The sequence below is a fragment of the Zonotrichia leucophrys genome, chromosome 8, assembly GCF_028769735.1.
Source record: "Zonotrichia leucophrys gambelii isolate GWCS_2022_RI chromosome 8, RI_Zleu_2.0, whole genome shotgun sequence".
Classification (NCBI taxonomy): Eukaryota; Metazoa; Chordata; class Aves; order Passeriformes; family Passerellidae; genus Zonotrichia; species Zonotrichia leucophrys.
This window is the reverse complement of record NC_088178.1, coordinates 26,684,309-26,709,640: the sequence shown is the minus strand read 5'-3', so window position 1 is coordinate 26,709,640 and position 25,332 is coordinate 26,684,309. Positions and strand designations below refer to the sequence as shown.

At 44.9% G+C, this 25,332-nt stretch overlaps 1 protein-coding gene across 1 annotated transcript; it reads left to right on the top strand.

Moving 5' to 3' along the window:
* The first annotated feature begins 2,640 nt into the window (after window positions 1-2,640).
* On the top strand, window positions 2,641-20,342 carry C8B (complement C8 beta chain). Its single transcript, XM_064719832.1, has 12 exons — window positions 2,641-2,820; window positions 4,163-4,304; window positions 5,353-5,494; window positions 6,356-6,497; window positions 7,806-7,938; window positions 8,553-8,750; window positions 10,086-10,326; window positions 12,473-12,601; window positions 13,284-13,447; window positions 16,329-16,482; window positions 18,383-18,451; window positions 19,766-20,342. Exons 1-12 carry the CDS (start codon window positions 2,759-2,761, stop codon window positions 19,915-19,917), a joined length of 1,728 nt encoding a protein of 575 aa, XP_064575902.1. The 5' UTR covers window positions 2,641-2,758; the 3' UTR covers window positions 19,918-20,342.
* The last annotated feature ends 4,990 nt before the right edge of the window (window positions 20,343-25,332 follow it).

Genomic DNA, 25,332 nt, shown 5'->3' with positions numbered 1-25,332 from the left:
TCAGTCACAATAAGACATTATTTTTATTGGAGCAAAAGTCAGAAGAGGAGAATTAAGTTCAGCAAGGTGAGTTTTTTATGTCCAGGGCCTTCCAGAGACCAGCCTCACACCAGAAAATAACAGTGTTAGTAACAAAAATGGTGATACAGTGGATTTGTTGCAAAAATGTGGAAATATTGGTTGTAAATTTTACCATATATTTGCCACCTTATTTTCTTCACAATTAAAATTGGTGGGAAGCTTCCTTTTACCTTTGAATGAGTTTTTCCACAGAAGGAAACGCATTCTGAGTTCTGAAGCAGGGAATAAAACAGTTTTCTCAGAGGAGAAAAAGCAACTTTTTGAAAAGTGCACAGATAATTCTGTAAACAGCTCCTTGCTGGCTCCAGCCTGATCTTCCTTTCAGCTCTGATGTGTTTCAGTTTTTCATTTAACAGGAAACTGCCATTTAAAGAACCATCATGCTTGGTGAGACTGTAGAGGAATTATTTAGAGGGAGCAAAGGCTCCCAAACTCGGGATGTGAACTCTGCAAAGGATGTGTTGCACTTGCAGGCTCCATTTTCATGGTGGGAATTTGATTTCCAAGTGTGATAAATCCTAATTCAGCAGATTAGAGAGATGGTTTGGCACTTCAGCTCACTAGAAAGCCACAGTGAGCAGCGGAGAAGGAGCAGCAATGGAGAAGAGGACAACAATGGAAAATAGACAACATTCCCCCTGATCCACGGACCCAAGGAAGCAGAAAGTGACCTGTGCTTACTGTCATAAATTTCATGTGTTAGACCCACCTCTAATTAAATCAGGTTGTAAATAATGTGTAAAACCTGATGGTGCTTTTTAGTTCTCTCTGAAAAATGTGTTGAGCTGTAGGAAATTCTGTCTCTTGGGTCCCTGCTCCTGTTTCAGCCTCACTTCTGGTAATTCCCCACTCCTGCTGTGTGTTCATTCACCACTGAGATGAAACAAAGAAAACTCCACATGCTGGGATCACTGTCATGGTTTGAAGTTCTGTCTAGAGGGTGCTCTGTGTTTATAATCTTGGTTTATCTTTTACTGCTGTTGAAACATTGGATGTGTGCTGGATTTCCCAGCCAGCAAAGGTCTCGTGGATGGAGAGGTCTTTCTGTAAGTGGGTTTTTTTTTTGGTTCTGTTTTCTTTTTTGTCATGGACAAATGATTAACAACTGAATCAATTGTGCCAGAGGTTGAGCAAGCTGTATCACACAGGCACATCTTGGGTTCAGGCTGGGGCAAAGTCATTTGGAAGAAAAAAAAAATCAGGCACAAAAGGCAAACAGAAAGCTTTGCACAGCCTGAATCATCTCCCCCAACAGTTTGTCCTCAATGTCTAGAGGGCAGTTTATCACTGTGCTCAGTAACTCTGGGTTAAAAAAGGGCTGCCTCAAATACAATTTTTTATTTGGAGCAGATTCCTGCAAGGATTCAGTTAATGTGCCTCTCTGTGTTAAATGTTATCATCAGGCTGCCAAACCAGAAAGATGTCCCAGCCAGTTGCTGATGTTGCAGGGATGTGGCTCCACAGGCAGAATAATTTCATTTGTAAGATAACTGTGACACATTAAGGTGTAGTGCTCATCCAGGTAATGGCACTGAGCTTGTTGGGTTTGTTTGTTATTACTGAACATGAATCATTATATGTATAGCACCCATCATTGCCATACTGAGCAAATTAAAATGTATTTACTCTTTGTATCACCAAAGCACTCAGAGATGTGTCCCAGGGTGAGAGATTGTGCTGCTAAAAGCCAGAGTTGCACAGAGTCAGGCTCTGTCTTCTCAAAGATCTTGTCCAGCTAGAGGGAAAACACAATGATACTCCTCATTTTGTGCAGGGAAACACAGATTCAGAGAATTTTGCTCTCTCTAAGATGCTTGCTCTAGGCTAAGACTAATAGGAAAATGACAGGGAAGACTCTCATGTCTCAGGAATCAAAAAGCTGTGCCTGGAGGGAGAAGCAGCAGGAGGTGAAGGCTCAACAGGAACCAAAGAAAAACGTCCAGGTTCTGTCTGATCTGCCTTTGCAAGCCCAGCTGAGCTGATTGATGGCCACCAGCCCATGGTAAGTTCTCAGCCCAGTCAGGACCATTTAAGAGCGAGAATGACTCAGTGCAGTAGCAGGAAAACACCGAGCCATTACATTGGATGCCCTGGCAGGTCCTGCTTTCATGGGCTCGGGACTTTGGGGACGTGGAGCAGGGAATCTCTGTGGCATGGCCCAGCCAGGGCTGGGGCTCTGTCCCCCCCAGCAGCAGGAGAGACAGGGAGGGGCACTCTGAGGGAAAAGGGCTTTCCCTGAGGCATGAGAGTAAGTGCTTATGCCTCGTGTCTGACCTTGCTCTGGAAGACAGACATGAAAAGCAGCCATAAATAAATGATTCTGCACTCTCTTCCTAGAAAGCAACTTGAGTTTACTTATCACTTCCCTCTTGCCAACACTCAAACATGTTTCATTTGTTGAAATATTCATTTCCCCATCCCTTGAAAGGAGCATTACAAAGGAAGGTGCAGATTGCTCCTGGGCAGAGCTTTGCTGGCCTCGGGAAAGCCGTGTTTGTGCTAACCAACCTCTGCAGCGTTTACCTTGTGAGCCTGCCAGCTGCTGCCTCATCTGCTGTTTACAGGGTGGCACAGCAGCTCTGCAGTTCCTTTTTTGTGCTTGAACCCTGTTCAGGCCCCCAGAGCAGACAGAGTTGGGGTGTTGGTGGTGTGGGACCAACAGCAGAACTTCGGAGGGATGAGCATCCAGCTGCTGCTGCTCTGCGCCGTGCTGGGCACCCACACTGCCCATGGCTTTGGGTGAGTGAGAGCTTCTGCAGGGCACAGCAGGAGAAACCAGCAGGGTCAGCACAGGCCTGGGTGTTGTAGGGGCTGTAATTGCTGTCCTGAGTGATTTCTGCAGCTCTAATGGATGGCAAAAGGCATCGTTTGGAAGTCGGAGCAGGGCAGCGTTTCTGCCTTCAGAGGAGCCATCCTGGTGATGAATTGGAGCTGACAAATTGCCATGCTCGTGTTGTAACGTGGAATCTGTTGAACATGCAGCCTCTTTCCACACTGGCTGCCCCACAGAGGGCTGGGCACACAGGGGGTTGTCTCCTTCAAGTGCAGAAGTGGTGGGAATGTGGCTGAGAGCTGTTCCTTTCTCTGCTGCTTTAATAGATTTTGCTGTTTCAGAGAACTGCATCTTGTAATCTTTCCAATCTAACTATATTTTTGCACTGTTCTCTGAACTTTGAGCTTTGATTTCATGCCTCAGCAAGCTGATGAGGTTTTGTAATTCCTTTATTCAATGTGATTTTTAATATGCTGTAATGGGAGCCCCATGCCAGGCACTAAATCATACTTAAAGCTTCCGCTGATGCTGTTCCTTGTCAGGGTTGGAAGAATTGGGAACATCGCTGTGGTAGTTTCCTTGTCAAACTGGGTATGAAAAGAAACTAATTGTCAACATTTTACTAAAGCTCCCCACTTGAGGAAGGTGCAACAAGGGAGCATTTGTCTGGGACAAGGGTTTAATCAGAAATCCTGAATCCACCAAAAGAGGAGGCAGCATTTTAACTGTGGCATTGTGGAAACCTTGGAGACTGCTGTCCCATGAGGGAGTGAGAGTGGCTGGGGTGAGCAGTGAAGGCTCACACTTGGGGTTCAGGTTTGTTACTGGGTTGAAAGGGATTAATGGGTTCATGTCTCATGAGCTGAGAGTAGAATTAAACCAGTGTCTTTGGCCAGCTTGGGGGAAAATGGGCTGCTGGGCAGAGAGAGACACTTAAGCCTGGTTTTGAGAAATGCTGAGTGCATGCCAGGCCTTTCCTTGGGACTGATGTTCATGGAGGTGTCTGACCTTGGAGCCACAGAGCAAGGGCAGAAACTGATGAAGGTTTTACTGCTTGCACAGCTTGAGGTGAAGCCCAGATTGTGGGCTGTGGGTTTAGTTTCCCATGCTGGCTGGGGAGTGGATCAGGTCTTTACAGAATCAGTGCCAGTGGAATCAATGCCATCAGGATGAGGACTGAAATCCAGAGGTTGCATACAAAGTGTGATGAGTGTTAGCTCTCCTTGGTGTGAGGTTTCACACAGGCACAGGCTGAGGGGTCAGAGCTCACAGTTTCACATCCTGAAGCTCTCGTGGTGTTGGACACAGTGGCCAGGAGTCCCCAAGCCCCGGTGACAGTGTGACCAGGGCCAGGCTCACCCGCTCTGCAACTGCCCCACCACAGCCCCGCGACTGCATCCTCTCCTCCTGGTCCTCCTGGAGCAAGTGTGACCCCTGCCAGAAGAAAAGGGTGAGTGTCTGTGCTCTGGGCACCTCTGAGAAACCAGGAGGGGAGACCTCCTTCAAGCCATGTCCTTTTTGTCCATGGGGTTGGGCAAACTGAGGGGGGCTGCTGAGGAAAGCCCTGTACAGGTGAGACCATGGGTTTTGCTTTCAGGTGGCTTTTAGCTCCTCAGCTCACCACCCCCAGTAATTCCAGTGCTTTCCAGGATGCCTCACTGTCCTGAGAAGGTGCAAGGCCAGGCTTTGCAGGGCCTTTCCAACACAGTCCTGTCCTTCCAGCATCAGTGGAGGCACCTTCCCCACTAATGGTCCCCTGTGGGACCTGGAGACGCTCAGTGCCTCTCAGGATTAAGATGCTTTTACTTGTCTGCCAGGCAGCATTTTCCACCCCAGAAGCCCCATCAAATGAAAGTAATGATCCCAACAGCATGAAGAGCAAAATCCCCGTTGCTAGAGAGACCTCTGCTAACAAGTTGGAGGAGCTGTTCCCAGGCTTAAGCAGAAATAACCAGTGATGGGAGTTTGGGGGGAGAGTGAAGCTTCGTATCAAAGAGTTAATCTCAGAAGCTGAGGAAAAAAGGAGGGACAACATATTGGATGGAGTAATTGACTGCTTCACAGCAGTGTTGTGGGCGGAAAAAAATCCCTAATGATACAGAGGGGCAAGTAAATACACTGACAGAAAATAACAAGGGATGTCGTTACCAGCACTAATTGAAAGAGAGGAGATGGAACTGGATCCTTCCTCACTCTCGCACAGTCCTGCACTGCACTGTCAGGCTCATTTAAACAAACTGTCAAAGAAAAGCAAACTTTCCTTCATCCCTCCCGATCCTCAACCCTTCCTCAGTAAAATTAAAACTGTCACAGATCAGAAACCTTTGAAAGGAGGCAAATTACCAGCTTCACACTTGTGTGCTGACACTTTTCTCTTTTAATATGACAGAGCGCGCTTAGATCAGATCCCGGCGACACAAAGTTTGTTTTTCAACCAGAGAAGCGTAAAACTCACCAATTCTGTGCACTTGAGTCAATATTTTTTATTTTCATCACAGTACAGATTTGCCCGCCTGGAACAGCCCTCTCAGTTCGGTGGAGATCCCTGCGATGGCTCTGACAGGGAGGCTGAGCAGTGTGTCACAAACAGCCCTTGCAGGAGCAGAGCTCGCTGTGATGGCTTTGTGTGTGCAGTTACAGGTAAGGATTTGGGAGCTGGTGCTGCTCAGGGGTCACTCCTGATGCCACTGTGCTCAACTTTGTGCTTCTACAGAGGTTTGCTCGGCCAGAGGGATGCAGGAATTGACCTGGCTCCTTCCATGCTTGTGTTTGTGTCAGTGAGTCTGTCAGCCATATTTCAAACCTCTAAATAGGAAATTGTAACCTGGTTATATCAGCAAAATCTGTAGCACAAGGGACAGGTGTCACTGCTGATGCCACTGTGCTCAACTTTGTGTTTCTACAGGAGTTTACTGGGCCAGAGGGATGCCAGGAACTGACCTGGCTCCTTCCATGCTTGTGTTTGTGTCTGTGAGCCTATTAGCCATCTTTAGAACCTCCAAATGTCAAATATTTTGCTGATATATCCTCCTGGTTATATCAGCAAAACCTGTAGCACAAGGGACAGCAACAGGAGCTCAGCACCTGAGATGGGGCAAAGGAAAAGCCTCTGCTCTGCATCTTCCAGTGTTTTGGTGAGACTGAGAACACTCAGTAATTTTGGACATGGGGAGAGAGAAAGAAAATAATACCATATACAAGGCCTGCTGAAACAGCATGTTTCTTCTCTCAAAAAAAAATTACCAAAAACATTCTATATATTTTTTATACTTTTAATTATTGGGGGGTTTTCCTAAGATGAGCAAGGAATTCTAAGATTATGATGCTTTTGAGTGAAACTGAGCAGATGGACTTCAGAGATCCATGCAGATAGAGAAGAATTTTGTTTTTCAGCTAGATTTGCACCATTCATTCCAGGAATTTTTTGTTTTGCTCCTAGACTCCATGTCAGGGAGTGTGATCACAGGTTGTTTCATGGGTGACCTTCCCCTTCCACCCTAGGGAGATGCATTGCACGGAGGCTGCTCTGCAATGGGGATGATGACTGTGGGGACCAGTCAGATGAGAAAAACTGCAAAAAAGTGTTCAGGAAATGTGACCAGAAGATGGAAGAGTACTGGGGAATAGAGAACCTGGCCAAAGGGTAAGGCTGTGACTTTGGTGAGATGTTCTTTTACTTAAGGCTGAGAATGATCTAATGTGACTTCATACAAACACTGAGCAGAGGAAAGCTGGAGCAGCACACTGCCCATCTGTAAGATCAGACTGTGTGAAAAGAGGGATTTTTTCTTACTCTGCAGGGAAAAAATTGCTTTTTACATTAAAAAAAAAAAAAAGAAAAAGGAAAATCATATTGCAAGAAAAAAATATAATTTTCTCATTATTCTCTGGAGATATGGCTTCTGCACATGTCATCGCTAATGCTTTGTACTTCTGAGTTTAATCAAAATTAAAAATAATGTTGGACAATTATAGGAACATGCTTCTCATCTCTTTGAAGCTACAATTGCTCAGTAATTTGCTTTTAGTGGACTTCCCTTTTTTTCCCAGATTGTTCTAAAAGTAGAGTTAATTTTTTTACAGCTTCGGTGTCATTATCTTGCAAGCCTCTCTCCCCAAAATCAGGAGAGACAGATCCAACAGAGTCCTGGAGCTCTGATAGTTTTTTGTGGGGTTTTTTTGATGAAGTTTCACCCCACCAGCAGCAATGGGAAAAGCCAGTGATGGGGTTTAATCTCCTCATCTCCACAAACTGCAGTGCTGCATCCTTTCCTGGAGCAGACAGGTTAAGGTTTCTGTCCATCATCCACTGAAATCAAAGGAAAACTCCCTGTGCTTTCAAGGATTACTTGAGCTGTTGCTTGAGTGCCTCCTTTCTTATTCCCCAACAATTTTTACTGTGATCTACTGACCTCTGGCTGCCCGTGGGTCAACCTGGCAAAGATTTTGGGTGATAAACCAGAATGAAGAAGTGGGAATTACAAATCAGTCTGGGTTGATGGCGTGGATTGGCAAACCTGGCTTTGAAGGTTCTGATGGATGCTGTGGGTATTTGGGGGTGCTCAGGGTGAGCAGCCTGGTGGGGTGAGGGTTTGCCTGATCCAGTTTGTTCTGCTCTTCCTGGAGAGTTCCAGTAAAAGCCACAGGGTGTGTTTTACTGCCAGTGCTGTGTCATTCACAGCTGGATGATGGAAATTGCCATTTATATTCATCAGGGGTCAAAATTGAGCTCTGTCTTTTGCTTTCTCATTAGTCAGGTCCTTCTGCAGCACCTGGGTTGCTTGGACAGTGAAAGAGGCCGAGCTTTCTTTTGGGGTTTCAGAATAAAGAAGTGTGAAGCAAAGAGCCTGTGGCCAAATAAAACAATCTTTTGTCTCTCTCAGCCAAGACATTCATGTTTAGCTCTGAACTGATGGTGCTATAAAAGATTGCTGTTCTGCTTCACCTGCAGGTTGAATATCTTCACAAACAGCTTGGAGGGGCTGGTCCTTGATCACAGGTACTATGCTGGGGGATGCTCTCCCCATTACATCACAGACACCAGGTTCAGGAAGCCCTACAACGTGGAGAGCTACACGCCAGAGGTGCGTGCCAGATGTGCCTGCAGATATACCCACACACACATATTCCAATGGATTTAGTGCCCAGAGCTTCATTGCTGGATCATTTTGTACAAAAAATCACAAAATTCTTGACATCCAATAGGATCAGGCTGATTTTTACCCTGTTCTAGAACATCCTCGTACCCACAGTGTTGAACACACCACAGGCTTTGTGTGAAAACTCGTTACTGTCATGCATCAAAGCTGTATTTTAAATATATATTTGACCTTAGTGCTTCTGATGGCATGATGGTTTTGAGTGCTGCCCACTAGGAAATCTTTTCTTTTTAGAATTTGTGCTTTAATTGATGCCTGTGTTTAAGACTTCACCTCCTTTGCATAAGATTGACATATTAAGTGAAAGCCTGAGGACCTTGCAGCATGGAGGAGATAGGAGCTTTCCTGCTGCTGTAAATCAAGTATTCTTGAAGTACCTGTGTTAATAATAATAGTGCTTTGCAATTATACAAGGCTTTTCATCTTCAAAGTGCAAGCATTAATTCACAACTATATTTGTGTCTGCTTTCCTTCCCCACGCTTCAGGTGTACAATCACTGTGCAGGAAATGAGACGTGTTGTTTTTCCTTTCTGTTTAGACCAAAGGCAAATATGAATTTACAATGACTGAATATGACTCCTACTCAAATTATGAAAGCACTGTCCTGAAGGCAAAAGCGACGCAGTCAAGCTTCAGCTTCGGTATAAAAATACCAAAAGTGTTTGAACTTGGTTACAGCTCAAATGACATGAGGTTCAAGAAGTTCATGAAGAGGATGAAAAGATTTTCTTCAAGTGTAAGCACTGCTCCACTTAATTCCCTGCTAATGTGTTCCTTGTAAGTGTATGTGTGTGTGTGTTGGTTTGAGGCTCCTCCTCAGGTCAGCAGCCAGGACTGGGATAAATCAAATCCTTTCCCCAGCTGGATTCTGCCATTTGTTCAAGGCTTGACTGCCCCCACAGTGCCTTCCTTTGTGTTTGCAGCACCCAGGAGCTTTTCCATTCAGCTCTCAGCCAGGATCTGGGCTGCTTGGCCTTTGAAATCAGCCACAGCCTGTTGAGAGGACTCAGTGATGCTCGAGGGTCCCTTCCAGCTGTGGAAATTGTCTGATTCTCAGTGTGGTCTGTCCACTGCCCTGCTGGGCACCCACCTTTGAATGCTTGTAGTGAAAAATTGAAACTGAAATGCCTGTTGAACTTGAATCTGTAACTCTGACTGCCATCATTTGTTTTTTGGTTTTTTTTTTCATCTGTTATTGCCATAAACAAAGGTAGCTCATATCAGTGGTGTAATACTATCACCAATCTCCTTTCAGTATAAAGTGCACTCAGGAATGGCAAAGTATTCCTTGCATTTGCTTCCTGAAAAGTGGAATTTCTCACAACAAGATGAGAGGTTGATGAGAACCATTTGCAACAGATACCCATAAAGAAACCAAATATTAAGTCCTGAATTTCTTATTTAAGCTGCAATGTTCTATACTGATCCCTCCCTGATGTGCTTGTCCTGCTGGCCCAGACAACTGAACACTAAATCCTTTGAACATAATGGAAGACATTTTCTGTTCCAGACTTTGATGCCAGAAAGGGGAGAGAAAAAATTATCTGTGTTTACATATCTACAGAGAGCCATATAAATAATGTGTGTGTGAGAGAGAGAGTGTGTTTGTGTTTTCTTTCCTTAATTTTTGATGTCTGTGAAATATAAATCTGGCTCAGCCAGAGAATGGCCATTTCCCATACAAATCCTGATTTCAGATGTCAGAATTTTTCAGGAGGGAGCTTGTGAGAGATGAAGTTTCACTGGGGGTAAAGCAGTCCTGCAGGATGCTGAGGTGTCCTTGCATTCTGAATGTGCCACAGCAGAACCTGGGCCCTGCCTTTTCCTGTGTCCCATCATGGCCTGACTCTCGGGAACTTTTACTACGGAAAGTTTTGGTTTTGCAAAAAATTGGAGGTTTTTTAGGAGATGAAAAATAGTTAGGAGGTTTCCAGTTATAAGATTCCCAGTTGGAAACTGTGAAATCAACAAATCCCAACCAGCGCTGATGGTTTAACGGCAAATAACAAACTCCCACTGCCCTGCAAATGCCATCCCTCCCTCCTCGTGGGTTCTCCTGCCTTTCTTGCAGTCCAGCAAGTTCCTCCATGCCCGTTGTGAGCTGGCTGTTGGTGTGTACAAGCTGAGGCCCCGGGCCCTGATGCTGCACCACGAGTTCCTGCGGCGGCTGCGGCGGCTGCCCACGGAGTACAGCTACGGGGAGTACCGGGAGCTCCTCAGGGACTTTGGGACACACTTCATCCAGGAGGCCACTCTGGGAGGCACCTATGAGTACACCTTGGTCATGAACGGCCACGAGCTCCACAAGGCAGGTATGTGCAGCTGATGGTGGGGAAGGAGCTTTGGAGTAACGGGAGCCTCCTGGAGCCAGGTCTCATGAGGTCTTGGAGGTTCCTTTCTCACCCAAGATAGCTCAGCTGCCTTTGGAGGCATAAAATCAGCAGGATGGCTTCTGTTGCAGTGTTGGAAGAAAAAAGGTTTAATAAAAGGCAAAATAATAAACTCTTTACAGAGAAAAACCAAGCCAAGTGCAAGACGTTCTTGCTCTTGGTAAAACACCTCACAAAGCAATTTGTTTCTTTGTTCTCTTCTTTTTCCAGTAAATGCCCAGGTGGGACTTTTTGGCTCCTGTCCAATTAGCTATCCTTAAGTTTGAGGTGAAGTCCCCCAGGCCTATGAGATGCCTTTTTCACCTAATTGAGGAGAGAAACTTCTTGACTTCTTTCCTTTTTAAGGGGACAAAGGAAAATTTTGTCACTCTGTCAACAGGGAGCACATTCCAACACTTTGGGGCTGGATTTTGGGTGGGAAACCTCTGAGCAGGCACACAGGGATGGCTCAGCTCTGAGAGGGAGAGGGAGGTGATGGGAGAAGGGCTCAACAGCATCTCAAAGAAATCCTGCAGGAAATGTGGGAGTAGAGGCAGTGAATAAAGAGGTTTTCAAAGCATGCTCAGCGTCCTGGGCTGGTTTTAGTTCACAAAGCCCTGTGGCAAGCATTTTAGACAACAGCATTTTTAGAGGCTGACAAGATGTTGAGATGAATGAGAATCGTGGATCTTAACACTTCTGTTAGCTTTGAAAAGCTTCACCCAAGTTCTTTATCCACTGCCTTTCAAATGGCAGGCTTGGAACACCTTTAGCCTCGAGAGCTTTTCCAGCATGTAGGAAACAGTAAATAATTTGCTGGGTGACTCCTGTGCCTGACATTGCTCCTGCTCTTTGGCTCTGGCTCCCTTTGTTGTGAGGAATGATGATTGTTGTGTAGGACAGAGCGAGCAGTGTGACATTAATCAATAGCTGCACTCTCAATTATTTATTCATTGGCAGGGGAGTGAGGAACTGCCTCTGCTGTCTGTTTGCAGAGGCATTTGCTGGGCTCTGCTTTGTGTAATGCTCTGCTTGTTTGTTCTTCTGCCGTGTGGGAAGTTCCTTACCCTGCAGTCAGGGAGAGGGACACAATTTAGATTCACATTTCAGGTATTCACATTCTAACAGAGCTTCCCAGTTTCTCAGCTGTTGCAGAGGGCCCATCACAAGCCACGTTTGTTTGAATTAAAATGTATTATTATTTTGCATCAAAATGCTCAATGTCTGCTGCCCCAGATCAGGACCCTGCAGCAATAACAACATTTTCACACAAGTGCTGAACTGGGCTGTAAGTTCTCAGCAGGTTTTTGTAGGTCCAGTCTGAGCATTCAGGTTTTCCCCTTCAAATCCCTCATTATATTTGTGCTGGAACTGAAATTTTCTTTTGCAGATCTGGTATCCCACCCTGTGTGACATGGCTGGTACCTGCTCTGCTCTCACACAGAATCCAATCTGCCACATCTTAGAATCATTGAATCCTTTCGGTTGGAAAAGCTCTCTGAGATCAGGGAGTGCTGTTAACCAGCACTGCCAAGGCCACCACTAAACCATGTCCCCAAGTGCCACATCCACGTGTCCCATGAATCCCTCTGGGATTGGTGACTCCACCTTGATAACTCTTTTGGTGAAGAAATGTTTCCTGGTATCCAATCTAAATTTCCAGGTAGCACTTAAGGCTCTTCTGGCAGCAGAGAACTGGAGATGTGAGGTGGTAAAAGGAAGAAAAGCTATTTCATCTATTCCTCCTAAAGTAATTCTGGGGATGGAGAAGGGTGGTGGGCAGTCTGTGCTTAGACATCCTCTGTTTTCCCACCCACTGCAGCTTCACCCACAGCTGAGGTGTGGAAAATCCTCCTCTTCCAGCATTTACCTCTCATTTCCACTTGGCTTCTGAGTTCTGTAAAATGTAGAGATTTCATTTCACATAGTTCTGTTAAGTAACAAAAAAACCCCCCAAAAATAACCTTCTTCATCATATCTTTCTTTTCTTTTCCTAAAGCAAAAATACTTATAAATCACATTTTCTCTGTATGTGAGCATAAAACATGAAATAATTGTATTAAAACTTTACAATTTTTGTGTATTTAAGGTTATTCTCTGAGTGATGTCCAGAAATGTGCACAGAAGGGCTTTAACATTGCTGTGAATTTTGGTAAATTCTCTGTGGGGCTTGGAGTAGATTCAGCTGGCTGTAAGGCCCTTCTGAAAGAGATTGGAGGTAAGCACGAAACACTTCTGCCATTTCATCTCTTTGTCATAGTGAAAGGAAGGTTTTTTCATTTTCCCTGCCTGAAATATTCCCCCACTCCCTCACAGCCACTTTTGAGTGTGGGGCTAACCCCAGCCTGGCTTAACAGAGGGGGAAATACCTGAGAGCTTGGGGTTTCTCCAAGATTTTCTGTGTAGAGAGGGAATACCTGCTCAGCATCCCAAGGATGCTCAGCCATCACCCTGATGGTTGATATTTAACACATATTTGTGTTAAATATCAACCCCCACCTCTGAGCAGGGCAGCCCAGCCTCTCTCTGCATCCTGATGGGGGGAACAGGGAGCTGATGGTGCTGTGGGGAGCTGGGGGTGCGCACAGGAGGAATGTGCACCTGGAAATCCAGGGGGAGAACAGGGAATATTGAGGAGCATGGGGCTGGAGAAGGAGCTGTGAGCTTAAAACCACGGGGAAGGAATTCAGGGGAGGGATGCAGGGTGCAGGATGGGGGATTCCTGCAGGGAGCAGGAGGGACACAGGACACACTTTGCAGGGAACCAGGTGAGCAGCACCTGTGCCCTTTTTCCTTTGCCCTCTGGGTGGGACAGGTCCTGCATGGGAGAATTTGGGTGTCAGTGATAACTGCAGCGCACAAAGGCACAGCTGGGCACTTTTCTGAGTGATATTTTGCAGACAGCACTGCCAGCAAGCAGTTTGTGGAGGATTTCCAGGTGCTGGTCCGTGGAGGAGCGAGTGAGGAGATCACCACCCTGGCCCACAAGGACCTGCCCACGGCCCAGCTCATGCAGCTGTGGGGAGATGCTGTGCAGTACAACCCTGAGATCATCACGCTGAAGGTACTGCACCCTCCTCTTCCTCCAGCAACAGCTGAGCTCCTGGGAGAGCTCTGTGTTTAAATAAGCAGGATTTAGAGAAAAAAAAAAAAGAAAAAAATCAGGAATAACAGACTGTGGTGGTGTTTGTGGGTCCCCAGGACAGGGGAAGAGATGAGAATCTTGAATCCATGTTTCAGAAGGTTGATATCATATCATCATATCATATCATATCATATCATATCATATCATATCATATCTTATATTACATTACATTATATTCTATTATATTACACTATATTACACTATATTAGTAATATATAATGCAATATAATGTAATATAACTATATTATATTATATTATATTATATTATATTATATTATATTATATTATATTATATTATATTATATTATATTATATTATATTATATTATATTATATTATATCATGTCATGTCATGTCATGTCATATCATATCATATCATATCATATCATATCATATCATATCATGTATTATATATATCATATATCATATATTATATTATATATATCATATATTATATTAAAAATGCTATACTAAAACGATACCAAAGAAAGAGAAAGTAGACATCAGAAGGCTAGAAAGGAAAGAATAATAAAATCTTGTGACTGAACAGAGAGTCTGACACAGCTGGACCATGATTGGTCATCAAGTAAAAACAATCTACATGAAACCAATCAAAAATGCACCTGTTGGTAAAGCATCTCCAGATCACATTCCACAGCCATCAGATAGTTATTGTTTACATTTCTTTTCTGAGGCTTCTCAGCTTCTCAAAAGAAAAGTCCTAGCAAAAGGATTTTCATGAAATATGTCAGTGACAACCGATCTTATTGTGCAGCTTCTGTAAGTGAGTGTTCAGAAATGCAAAGGTGGGATGCTTTAAAGGGGCTGTGATTGGAAATACACAAAGTAAACAGCTTTAACCCTTTAACTTGGCTGTACAAATGTCATTTCCTGCTGCCTGCCAGGCAATTCAGATAATCATCTTCTGTTTTACCAATGTATAACTTACCAAAAATTGTATCTGGCATAATATATTTTATAAGGACTTCTATTTTCCTTGATTTTTATCAATTTCTGTGAGCACCAGTGATCATTTTTTGAGGTGCATTTTCATTGTGCAGCTTGGCTGAACCTTAAAAACAGGAGTTAGGCTTGGAAGAGCCGAGGATTTTTGATCCCTGGAGAGTTTTAGAAATGCAAAAAAGCAATCAGAAGTGTGTACCATCATCTGTAATGTCAAAATGAGTGAATAGTACAAAGGTGCAAGGGAACATCCTTTTAAACAGGAGTTTGGACTGGCAGAGGTGAAAGTTGATTTATAGTTATTTCTCCTTAAAAATTTAAAATTTAATTTTAGGCAAAATTAAATTTTAGGTAAAAACTAAATTTACAAATTAATTTTAGGTGAAATTTAATTTTAGGCAAAAATCTTTACATTTATAAAAGGGGATTGTTTCTCAAGATAGAGGTGGATTCTAAAAAAGTGAAGCAAGCAAAAATCAGTAATTTGGAAATGCACCCAGTGCCCATCTGGCACTTGCTGCAGCCCCTGCTGTGCTGTGGATTGACCTTCCAGAAATGCCCTGGGAGGTCTCAGGGCAGGAGAGAAGAGAAATGCAGCCCTGTGAACAAATTCCCCTCTCAGAAAAACCTCCCATGAGGAGCTGAGGTGTTCTTTGTCCTGCCTGGCATCACTGACCAGGCTGCCCAGTGAAAAACCTCAGGCAGATGTAATTTGGATCTGGTATCTTCATTTCCATACCAATATCCCTGTGGGGCTGGAAGATCAAAAGTGCCAGTGGAGTGTGACTAAATGTCAGCCCAAGAATGCTTAGTTAGGGAAAACTAAAGCAAATCAGTTCATAAATCATCTGCTGGAGGGACTTGGCAGGTCACTCTTAGTGTATTTCCTCATTTGTATGGTCTGAATTCAAAAAGCAAAGTATGGATCACAGATAATTGATGAAGAGTGGATGTACAGCAGCAGGAAATGAGGAATTTTTTTTGTTTTATTGGAACATTCTTTAGTTCTTGTAGTGTGAGCCTGTGTTGGCAGGAGGATGATCTTTGATGCTTCCTGTGTGTGTGGGCTGCATGGCAGCATCCCTGCAGGGAGGATGGGAATCTGGGATGGATCCTCTCATGGCACATGGAATTATCATCCCACTGGCCATATTGACACCCCACTTTAACTTTCTCAGGAGGAAAATAAATGAGTGAGCCAAAGTCTCCTTGGTTCTGTACCTTTACTACACTGTGCATTTTCTTCTCTCCCTGACTCCATCTGCAGATGGAGATCGAATTCTCTCCCTTTGGAAGGCAATGAAACCCTTATCTGGGCTCCATAAGGATAAAAACCTGCCTTGAAATGCAGGAGAGGTGATGGTGGAAGTGCTGGTGTGAATTCCTGTCATTGGTGCCTCTGGCTGTGCTGGGGGAGATTTTTGTGGATGGTTTTTAGGGGATGTTTTTAAAATTAGAGTAAGACCTCCATCAGAAAATGTAAGTTTGTGCAAATATGATCTAAAAATGTCTGCACCAGAAAAATGGATGAGAAAGGATTTAATGAAACTCAAATTAGCCTGTTTCTTATCCAACAGGTTGGCTGCTGTATTTTGTTACACAGAAAGGTTTGTTGCTCCTCTGGTGTTGGAAACCAAGGGGAGCATCCCTGGGAGTATTCCTGACATTGTGGACTCATTGTTCACAAGGTTTTAGCAAACAGCAATGGGAAACCTGGAGTTTGTGCCCCACAGCCTCCATTCCTCCCTCTAGCTGTGCCACCACCCAGCCTTGGATGCTCATGGGACTAATGCATGGGAATTAATTGGGAATTAATGCAGTTTCTCCCCTCCCTTTAGGCAGAGCCACTGTATGAGCTGGTGAGTCCCTCTGACGTGGGTGATTCCATGAAAATAAAGGAGAATCTGCGCCGGGCTCTGGATGAATTCCAGCTGGAGAGCAGCTCCTGTCGCTGTGCTCCCTGCCTTGGGAATGGCATCCCCTTCCTGAGAGGTACAGGGGCCTGCTCCTCTTTCCTGCCCTCTTGATGAATTCACAGAATCACAGAATTCACAGAATCACTGGTTTGGAAGAGACCTTCAAGCTCATCGAGTCCAACCCAGCCCCAACACCCCAGCTAAACCCTGGCCCCCAGTGCCACATCCAGGCTTTGTTAAACACACCCAGGGATGGTGACTCCACCACTTCCCTGGGCAGCCATTCCAGAACTTTAAAGATAAAGAATCTCAGAATTTACGCCAGCCTTTATTTCCCTTGGCACAGATTGAGGCTGTGTCCTCTCATACTGTCAGTGCTGCCTGGAGAAAGAGCCCAACCCCACCTGAGCACAGGCACCTTCCAGAGGGATGTAGAGAGTGATAAGGAAATTAGTTGGGAATTTGTGGGCAGCATGTGGCAAGCAAGTTGCTCTTCAGTTTTTCCTGTCATTTCTTTATCAGGGAATTACTCTGTGTTTATAAAGTTGCTGTGTTTTTAGAGTCCTGGTAAGTAAAGGCAGTAAAGCCAAGGGATGTGTCTTTGTCATGGGAATAACCATTATCTGTATCAGTTTAAAGAAAAATTTGTTACTTCCCAGTTATGCATTTAAAAAAAATCCTTGACATCTCTAAGTCTCCTCCTTTTGATTTTAAGATTGCTTCCATCCTCCTGGAGAAGCAACTACTGTCTCAGCATTAATTAGTGTTTGTAAAAGGGTTTTGAAGATGAAAAGCCTCATATAAGTGCCAAGCACAGTGATCACCACCACTACCACCTCCCCCTGTTTCTGATAGAAGCTGTCCTTCTCTGTAAGCAGGCTGTGATTTAAAAAATGAAGGGGAAAAATAAATTGAATGAAAACTGCTCTGCCTAAACAAGGGATATATGATGTGATGAGAGCTTCTAACAAAGGGACCATTTTGTCAAGTGCCTAATTCCAATCTGCATCTGCAAAAGTCCTGATGAGCATTGTTATCATCAAATTGTATTTAATGCAGAAATGATCACTTCAGGTACCAGCAGCTGATTGTAGCACTTCAAGCATTTGTCTCATGGTGACCTTTGTTTAAATAACTTTGTGGGAGCTGATTCCAGGTTAGTATTTCATTTAGGAGCTCCTCAGCAAAGGTTTTCAATGACCATGTATTTTCCTAAGTGGGAACTCTTCTCCAGTTTCCTGACATGGGATGCACATCCCTGGGCAGCCTGAGCTGGGATATTGGGCTTTTCCTCTGCCACAAAGCCAAGTTTGGGTATTCCTGTCCTGGTTGCTCTTTCTTGATGCTGCAGTTTGTTCTTTATCAGGAGCTTTCTCCACGTGCAGGGCTGCGTCCAGGTCTGAAACCCCAAATGCTAAGAGGAGCTGCTGGAATGAGTCCAGAGGAGGCCACAGGGAATGCAGGATTAGATGAGGTGTTGGGAAGGAATTCCTGCCTGTGAGGGTGGGCAGGCCCTGGCACAGGGTGCCCAGAGAAGCTGTGGCTGCTGCATCCGTGGAAGTGCCCAAGGCCAGGCTGGATGGGGATTGGAGCACCTGGGACAGTGTAAGGTGTCCCTGCCCTTGTCAGGGGGTGGGATGAGCTTTAGGGTCCCTCCCAACCCAAACCATTCCAGGATTCTGTGACCTCTTTGCAGAAGAGCAGGAGGACTCTGTGGTCCCCTGGCTTGTGGAATTGCAGCAGTGAGTCTGAGGCAGAGCTGCCTCAGGAACAAATGTCAGGGGAGGTGAGAGGGGGTGCAGGGCAGCCACTGCTCCCCTGGTTATTGGTATTGATCCCTTCAGCACTGCAGAAAAATGATGCCATTTCCCCCCCTGTCCCTTGCTCCCAGAAGATGAAGTGCTGGGGAGAAGTGCTGGGAAATGTGTCTCTCTCCAGGTGTGTAACTCCCCCATCTGTGCTGTGCTTGCTTGCAGGAGCAGAGTGTGAGTGCCTGTGTCCCCTGGGCAGCAGGGGCAGCGCCTGTGAGATCAGCAGGAGCAGAGGTGAGAGGGGCCCAGAACAATCCCAGCTGTGCCAGGGCTGGCCAGGGTGTCCAGGGGACTGATGCCAGCCCAGTGCACCCCTGCAAAGGGGACAGATGTATTTTCCCTGCCCTCTTCTGAATTTCTGTGCCCTCTTGAGAGGGGTGGGTTTATTTTTGCATGTACATGCCTTGCAATTGGATCAAAATAGGAATTCCTGGCTGATTTACAATCCCTGGAAGGCCTCAGGTCTCCTCCTTAGGAAACAGCTTGGTTTCCTAAGTTTTTCCCTTTGATAAAGCCAGCATGCTGCAAACTGTTCTCCACCAGATATGCTACCGTGCATTTTAATCTTAAAATCTTATTATTCTGTTTTGAAGCATTTATTAATGCTTCTTGGTCACTTTATGTCTCCGCTGCCTCCTGACTGATGTTCTTAACTCCTTCTAGTTTAGGATCATCTATGAATTTAATCATTTTGTTTACTTCTTCCAGCTCATTAATTTAGATGCTAAATAATACCAGATCCCAGCACCCAGAGCTCTGGCACCAACCCACAATTTGATACAGTGCATTTATCACTGGCTTTGTTTACAGCCTTACCCAGCACTCATTCTGCATGGCTGTGTCCAAACTGAGCCAGGCTGAAATGCACTTTAAGCCAAGATTTCTCTGAACAATTTTTGGGGGTAAATTTTTGGGTATTTCTAAGGCAGTCCATGGAGCCTTGAATGGTGGAGTCACTGGCACCTTGCTTCAGTCTGTTTTTCACACTCACAGTCACATCCAAGCCTCCCAAAGCTCACATCCATCCATTTGTCAACACTGTAACTTCATTTCTCGCTCCCATTTCCTCCTTTCATGTGTTGCCTCCGTGATCCTCAGTATTTTGAATTTATGTCACTCACATGCTCAGGGTCCAGAAGAATCAGTGTAATAGGAAAAGCAATGGAGGGAAAGCTGAATAGTCAAGCTGTTGTTCGCTGAAGTGCTAACCCTGCCCCTACCACCTCAAAATGTGGCTGAGACAAGTTTAGTTGCTCTGTTTCCTATCTAGGCTTGGATTAAGACAAAGAGAAACATCCTTCAAGCAAATATAAAGCTAATTGCCTTTCATGTCTACCTGACTTGTAGTTTGAACAAACACCAGGAATGCTGCATAGAGAATTAACACCTCTGAAACAATCCCTCATTGTTAATGACTCTGGTGCATTGTTAGTGACGTGGACAGGGGCAGAGTCAAATTCAGATACAATTCATGGGAGCTGACAGCTCTTCCCATGGAAAGCTGCTTATTTCTGCTGCTCCTTTCCAGCTTTGTTGTTTCTTTTCCAGATGCTGCTGTCAATGGAGGCTGGGGGTGCTGGGCCAGCTGGTCCCCGTGTTCAGGAGGGCAGAGGACGAGGAGGAGACAGTGCAACAACCCTGCCCCTCAGAATGGTGGCTCCTCCTGCTCAGGGCCAGACTCTGAGACTGTCCCTTGCTAGGAGGAATCACACAAAACTGATGGCCAGACTGCTTGGGAAAGCATCACCTCACTGGCTGAGCTGGCCTTGCTCTGCCCGTGGATCTCACCCAAATCAGAAACATTCCAGGAGACACTGGGAGCTGGGAGGGTGTCAGGAGCCACACCTTTGGATGTGCATTGTCCTGTGGGATTCAATGTGCTTACTGACCTCAGTATTTTGCCTTTTCCCTGTGTTTGTTGCAATGGGCTAAATGAGACAAGCTTTATCTCTGTCTGCATTTGGTAGCTGCATGATTTCAAATTGTACTGTCTTGTTGATGAAGGTTCCTGTGAGATAAGAGGAGACACTTTGATCTCACGTGCAGCAGGGTGTGCACTGATGCACAGCTCCTGTGTCGTGTGCAGCAAAATCCAGCACATTAAAGCCTAAATCTCAATGAGCACAGCAGCATCTAATGTGACATTTAGAGCCACTGTGCCTCACTACCCTGCCCTCACAATTTATTGTTCTGTTCCCACCCCTACCATGGCAGGGACAGCTTCTACTATCCCAGGGTGCTCAAAGCTTTGTCCAGCCTGGCCCTGGACACTTCCAGGGATCCAGGGGCAGCCACAGCTTCTCTGGGACAAATGGAACATTTTGAAAAAGCTGTCTGCACATCCCCTGAGGTCTTCTGCCCTTAGTAGCTGTGCTTGCCCCAGACAAGCTGTGGTTAACAAGTCTGATCCCATGAAATCCAGTATTCCAGCTGCTGCTGGGTCCACCCAGGGTGGGATATCTGACTCAGAGAGAGTTCACTGTGAAAAGACACAAACTGGTTTGCCTTTTATTACCATCCCTGGGGCTGTGCATCGCTGTGACCTGTTCACAGGGGTTCTTGGATGAGGGAAGAGATGAGGATCTGACTCCATGTTTCAGAAGGCTGATTTATTATTTTATGATATATATTATACTAAAACTATACTAAAAGAATAGAAGAATGGATTTCATCAGAAGGCTAGCTAAGAATAGAAAGGAATGATAACAAAGGTTTGTGGCTTGGGCTCTGTGTCCGAGCCAGCTGAGTGTGATTGGCCATTAATTAGAAACAACCACATGAGACCAATCACAGATGCACCTGTTGCATTCCACAGCAGCAGATAATCAATGTTTACATTTTGTTCCTGAGGCCTCTCAGCTTCTCAGAAGGAAAAATACTAAGGAAAGGATTTTCCATAAAATATGGCTGCGACATATCACAGTCCAGGTGTAACAACAGAGGAGCTTTACAGCACTGTGCACCATTTCATCAGCCTGCATCCTTCTAGGGACTTGCCTCCTGAAGGTTTATTGGTGGTAAATGATTTTTGTGAAGGCATTTGGTTGGGCCTGCTGTGAAATAACCAGCCACAGCTTTGCTCCAAAAGGCAATTCCACCAGTGCAAAGTTGCTCATGAGTGCTGTGAGTCTTCTAACACATCTGCAAGGTCAAACTCTTCTTCTGAGGGGTTTTTAGCGGGGCTGGTGCTGGTGGGCTGGCATCATCCCTTCCCTTCCTTTCAGACTGACGTTGTCTGAATGCAATTCCTGTGCGAGCAGCTCAGGCTCCCTGACACCTGAACAATGGAACATGCATTTAGTTGTAGCCCTCATGCCGCCTCCACACTTATCCACAGGGCTCCTGTGACAGCTTGAAGAAAGGCAGAGCACATTGCATATGTAAAACAAGAGGGCTCTGTGCTCATTACGGCCTTCATCATTTAGCTGCCAACCCAAAACATTTCCCTTTTCCACTCTGTAGCTGCAATATCTTTTGTGTGGTGGAAATTTGCCAAGAGATTCTGTTTTGGGTCATGGTCAAAGGGGTCAGTGCTTGTGTGAAGGAGGGTATTCCTCCAGGTTTTTTGAAGGGTTTTTGCAGGTTTTTTTGCAGTAGAAGCTCTGGAGAGGAGGACCCTGAGCATGGTTCACCTCTGAGGACACAAAATGCAGTGTCATTGCCTGCCCTTCTGGAGAATCACCGCTGTAATCTGATTAAGGACATTTCTCAGATGAGTCAAGTGGCTTTTGTAAATTTAACCACCTTTCCTGATCATCCAGCTGGTTAAACACACAGCAGTGGTGCCTCTCTTCACTGCTGTGGCAAGGACAGCCAAGTGCAGTGACCTGACTTGGGACTGTTGTTCCCAAACCAGAAAAACACAGATTTTTTTGAAGTGGTGACAGTACCTGAGTTTGTATATTTGAGTTTTTGCTTTTTTTTTTTTGTTTTTTTTGAGGAAGAGAGGAGAGGTTTGACAATCATCAAGATCATCAGGATAGTCTGACTGAAGTGTGAGTTCAGCAGCTGCTGAATATTCAGCCTGTAGGCTTTGAAACCTCTCATAAAGGACATAACTTTATCTTGTCCTTGTGATTCTGTGCTTTGATTCACCTAACTAATGATTTATTATAACCTGGAGGGCAATAAAAAATACTATGCTGAAGCTTTTATTGTTTCATTTTGGTTGGCATTAAATTTTGGTACCATCTTTTACTGGTGTTCCTAACTCTCCCTCCCTGTGTAAGTTCAGATTAATAACCCTGGTGTGAGGGCACGTGTTCAGCAGTGCTCCAGCTCATTCCTCTGCTGAAGATTCTCCTCTCACTGGGCTCTCCTGCATCCCATGTTGTGTTTTCACAAGTTTGCATGAGGAAAAGAAGAGGATAAACATGGAGAGGCTGTTATTTATTTGTACCTCCCTGCTTGAAGGCATTGCTGCTGGGTTATCCTGGCTTTGGGAACTCCCAGGAAGGTATTTCAGGTGAGTTGTGATGGCCTCATCCAGCTTTCCCAGCACAAAAACAGCTGGAATCTCACCACTCTAACATCTCCTTCAGCAGTGGGAAGCTGGAGTGCTTTCCAGCCTGGATTCATGTGCTGCCTGTGGTGTCACATCACACAGAGACTTCACCTGTGAGGCTGGAACATCGTCCAGGCTGCAGCTGGGGCTTTGCAAACTCAGCATTGCTAAATTGCTTTATCATGCTGCTCTTCCCACTTTTGTGGATGGATGTAGCTGTTCCTGCCCAGGTTCTCTGCCACACTGAGCTGTTTTGTTGGAAGCTACCCAGAAAGGCCATGCAGAGGTATCAGCAGTCCCCAGATTCCAAACTCCTGGTTTTACCTGGTGGCTGAAGAGCTGCCAGATTTCAGGTCAAATCATGCCTGCAGATTTATCTGTGGGAATCTACAAAATCAGAGGGTTTTGGGAAAGCTGCAAAAGGCAGGCCTCAGACAGTAGAACTGTGATTAGAGCTAAGCAGCAGCCATGAGATTGGTCAGCAGAAAAATTATTTAAACTGTGGAAAAGCAAGGGCAAATAGAACAAAGGTCTGTGTATTAACGCTTGTCTAGAATAACTCTCTAAGCTACAGAAAAGTTTATCTAGCAAGATATTAGGAAGGTTAAGGCTTAATAATGGAGCTCTGTGCGTTGTGTTTTAAGGGTTACAAGTATTGTAATCAAAATAAGCAAGCATTGTTTTAACCAAAGGTATGTGTGCTAATGGTGATTGGATAGAACTACTGTCAATGTGCTTTTGCTTTGTGTGATTGGTCACAAAACTTATAAAGTGAGTTGTAACATTAAGTTCTTGGTTTGCTGCCTGTGATGTGAGCTGCTGGCATCTTCCCATCGTCACAACCATATAATGAGACTGATGCTGAAAAATAAAACAGCTCAAGGCATGTTCCACAGCAGTCCTGCCCTGTTTGTGATTTGTACAGAGCCCCCGGCCAGCAATATTTATCTTCCTTTTATATCCCATTTTAATTCCTCCTGTTTCTGTAAATCAAAAAGCTAGAGTTGAATACAGCAATTATTACCATTATAAACCGATATTGTTATTTATTTGTGGTGCAGCACCACAGGTCCCACTGTGGTGGACACGATAGGGCAGCACCACCAATGCAAGTCCCTCCCCAGACTCACCAGAACAGGGAATTTCTTTTGTTTCAGGTTTTTCTGGTGGGATTAAGAGTTTTGTATCTGCCTGTGCATTCCAATTTATAAAAAGGGAAGGCAGCAATTTTTGAGCTGCTCCTGCCAGGGAATTTTGCCTGCTCAAACTGCCAGGCTCAGAGGGACATTGGGGCAGCTGATGTGACATTGACCCTGAGGTAGGAAACAGCTCTGTCTCAAGCACTGCCCTTATCTCCTCTGCTGTTAGCTGGTTATCTGGAGCCTACACCTTGCAACCTCAGGTGTATTGTCATCAATCATTCCCTATTTTCTTCTGCGTGCTGGTTCCTCTCTGCCCTTCCTTTGTTAATAACCCAGTTTGCCTATATCCATAAAAATATCTGATTGTGATACCATTTATCCAAAGCGCCACACATCCATCATGTGCTTATGAGCCAGATAAACAAGGTCTCCTGGGAAATATGCCTCCAGAAATATATAGGATAAATAACTATATCAAATGTATGGCAGTGTGCAAGAGGGGAAAATCCATTCATTAAAACCCGGGTGGAACTGCAGTGTTTTATTGTACCCTCCAAGCTTTTAGTTTAACTAAGAAACGTACATTTTTGCTGCTTATCTCATCTTGCACAACTCTCCTGCTGCCCACTTCAGCATGAGATATATTAGCTTCTTCCACTGCCATTGTAAATGTGTAATTGCTCATAATCTTTTTTTTTTCCCCTAGACCTTACAGGCAGCTTCTTCCTTTCTTCTGACTTCAGCTTCACTGCTCCTGGGTTTCAGCATGTGGATGTTTGAGCCCTGGGGTGGAAAGGGAGGAGAGGGGCACTCCCCACCTGCCTTTGGTGTTTGGAGGAAGCCCTTGGGTTTGTGTCTCAGTGCCTTGGGCTGTGAGGTGAGGAAAATGAACAATTGCAGGCAAAACATAGCTTTTCTGCTTTTATTTATATGTTTCGTGGTGGGATTTTGCATGCAGTTTCTTTAATCACTTGGAATTATTATTTCTTTTTTTTTTTTTTTTTTGGGTGGTTCTTCTGTGATTTACCCTTTCAGAAACAGCTCTAAAAGCTGAGGATGCAGGTTGTTTTCCTGCAGGCCCCATCTTTTCCCAGCCTCCAAGGCATCAGATCTTTCTGTTCATTAATTTCTCCCCTCTGGTCAAAAAAGAAGCATATTTGGTTTTCCGACTGAGGTGACTTTGTACTCATTTACTTGCAGGCATTTTCCTGAGTCCTAAGAAGTCGATGTAAAGGTAAGAATTGCTTGTGATCCAAACCAGTCCTTGGTGTAAGAGCCTTGTCTCATGTTCCCACATAACCAGGCAGCCTAATGCCAAAGAAAATTCATTAAACCACCTGTTGTGATCCTACATTTCACATTTCTTTGGATGTCCAAGTCACACTGATCCATGGATGCTTCATGCTGCTGCATTTCCTAACACAGAAGACCCCAAATTCAAACCCTTGGGAGCAAATTCCTCTCTGGGT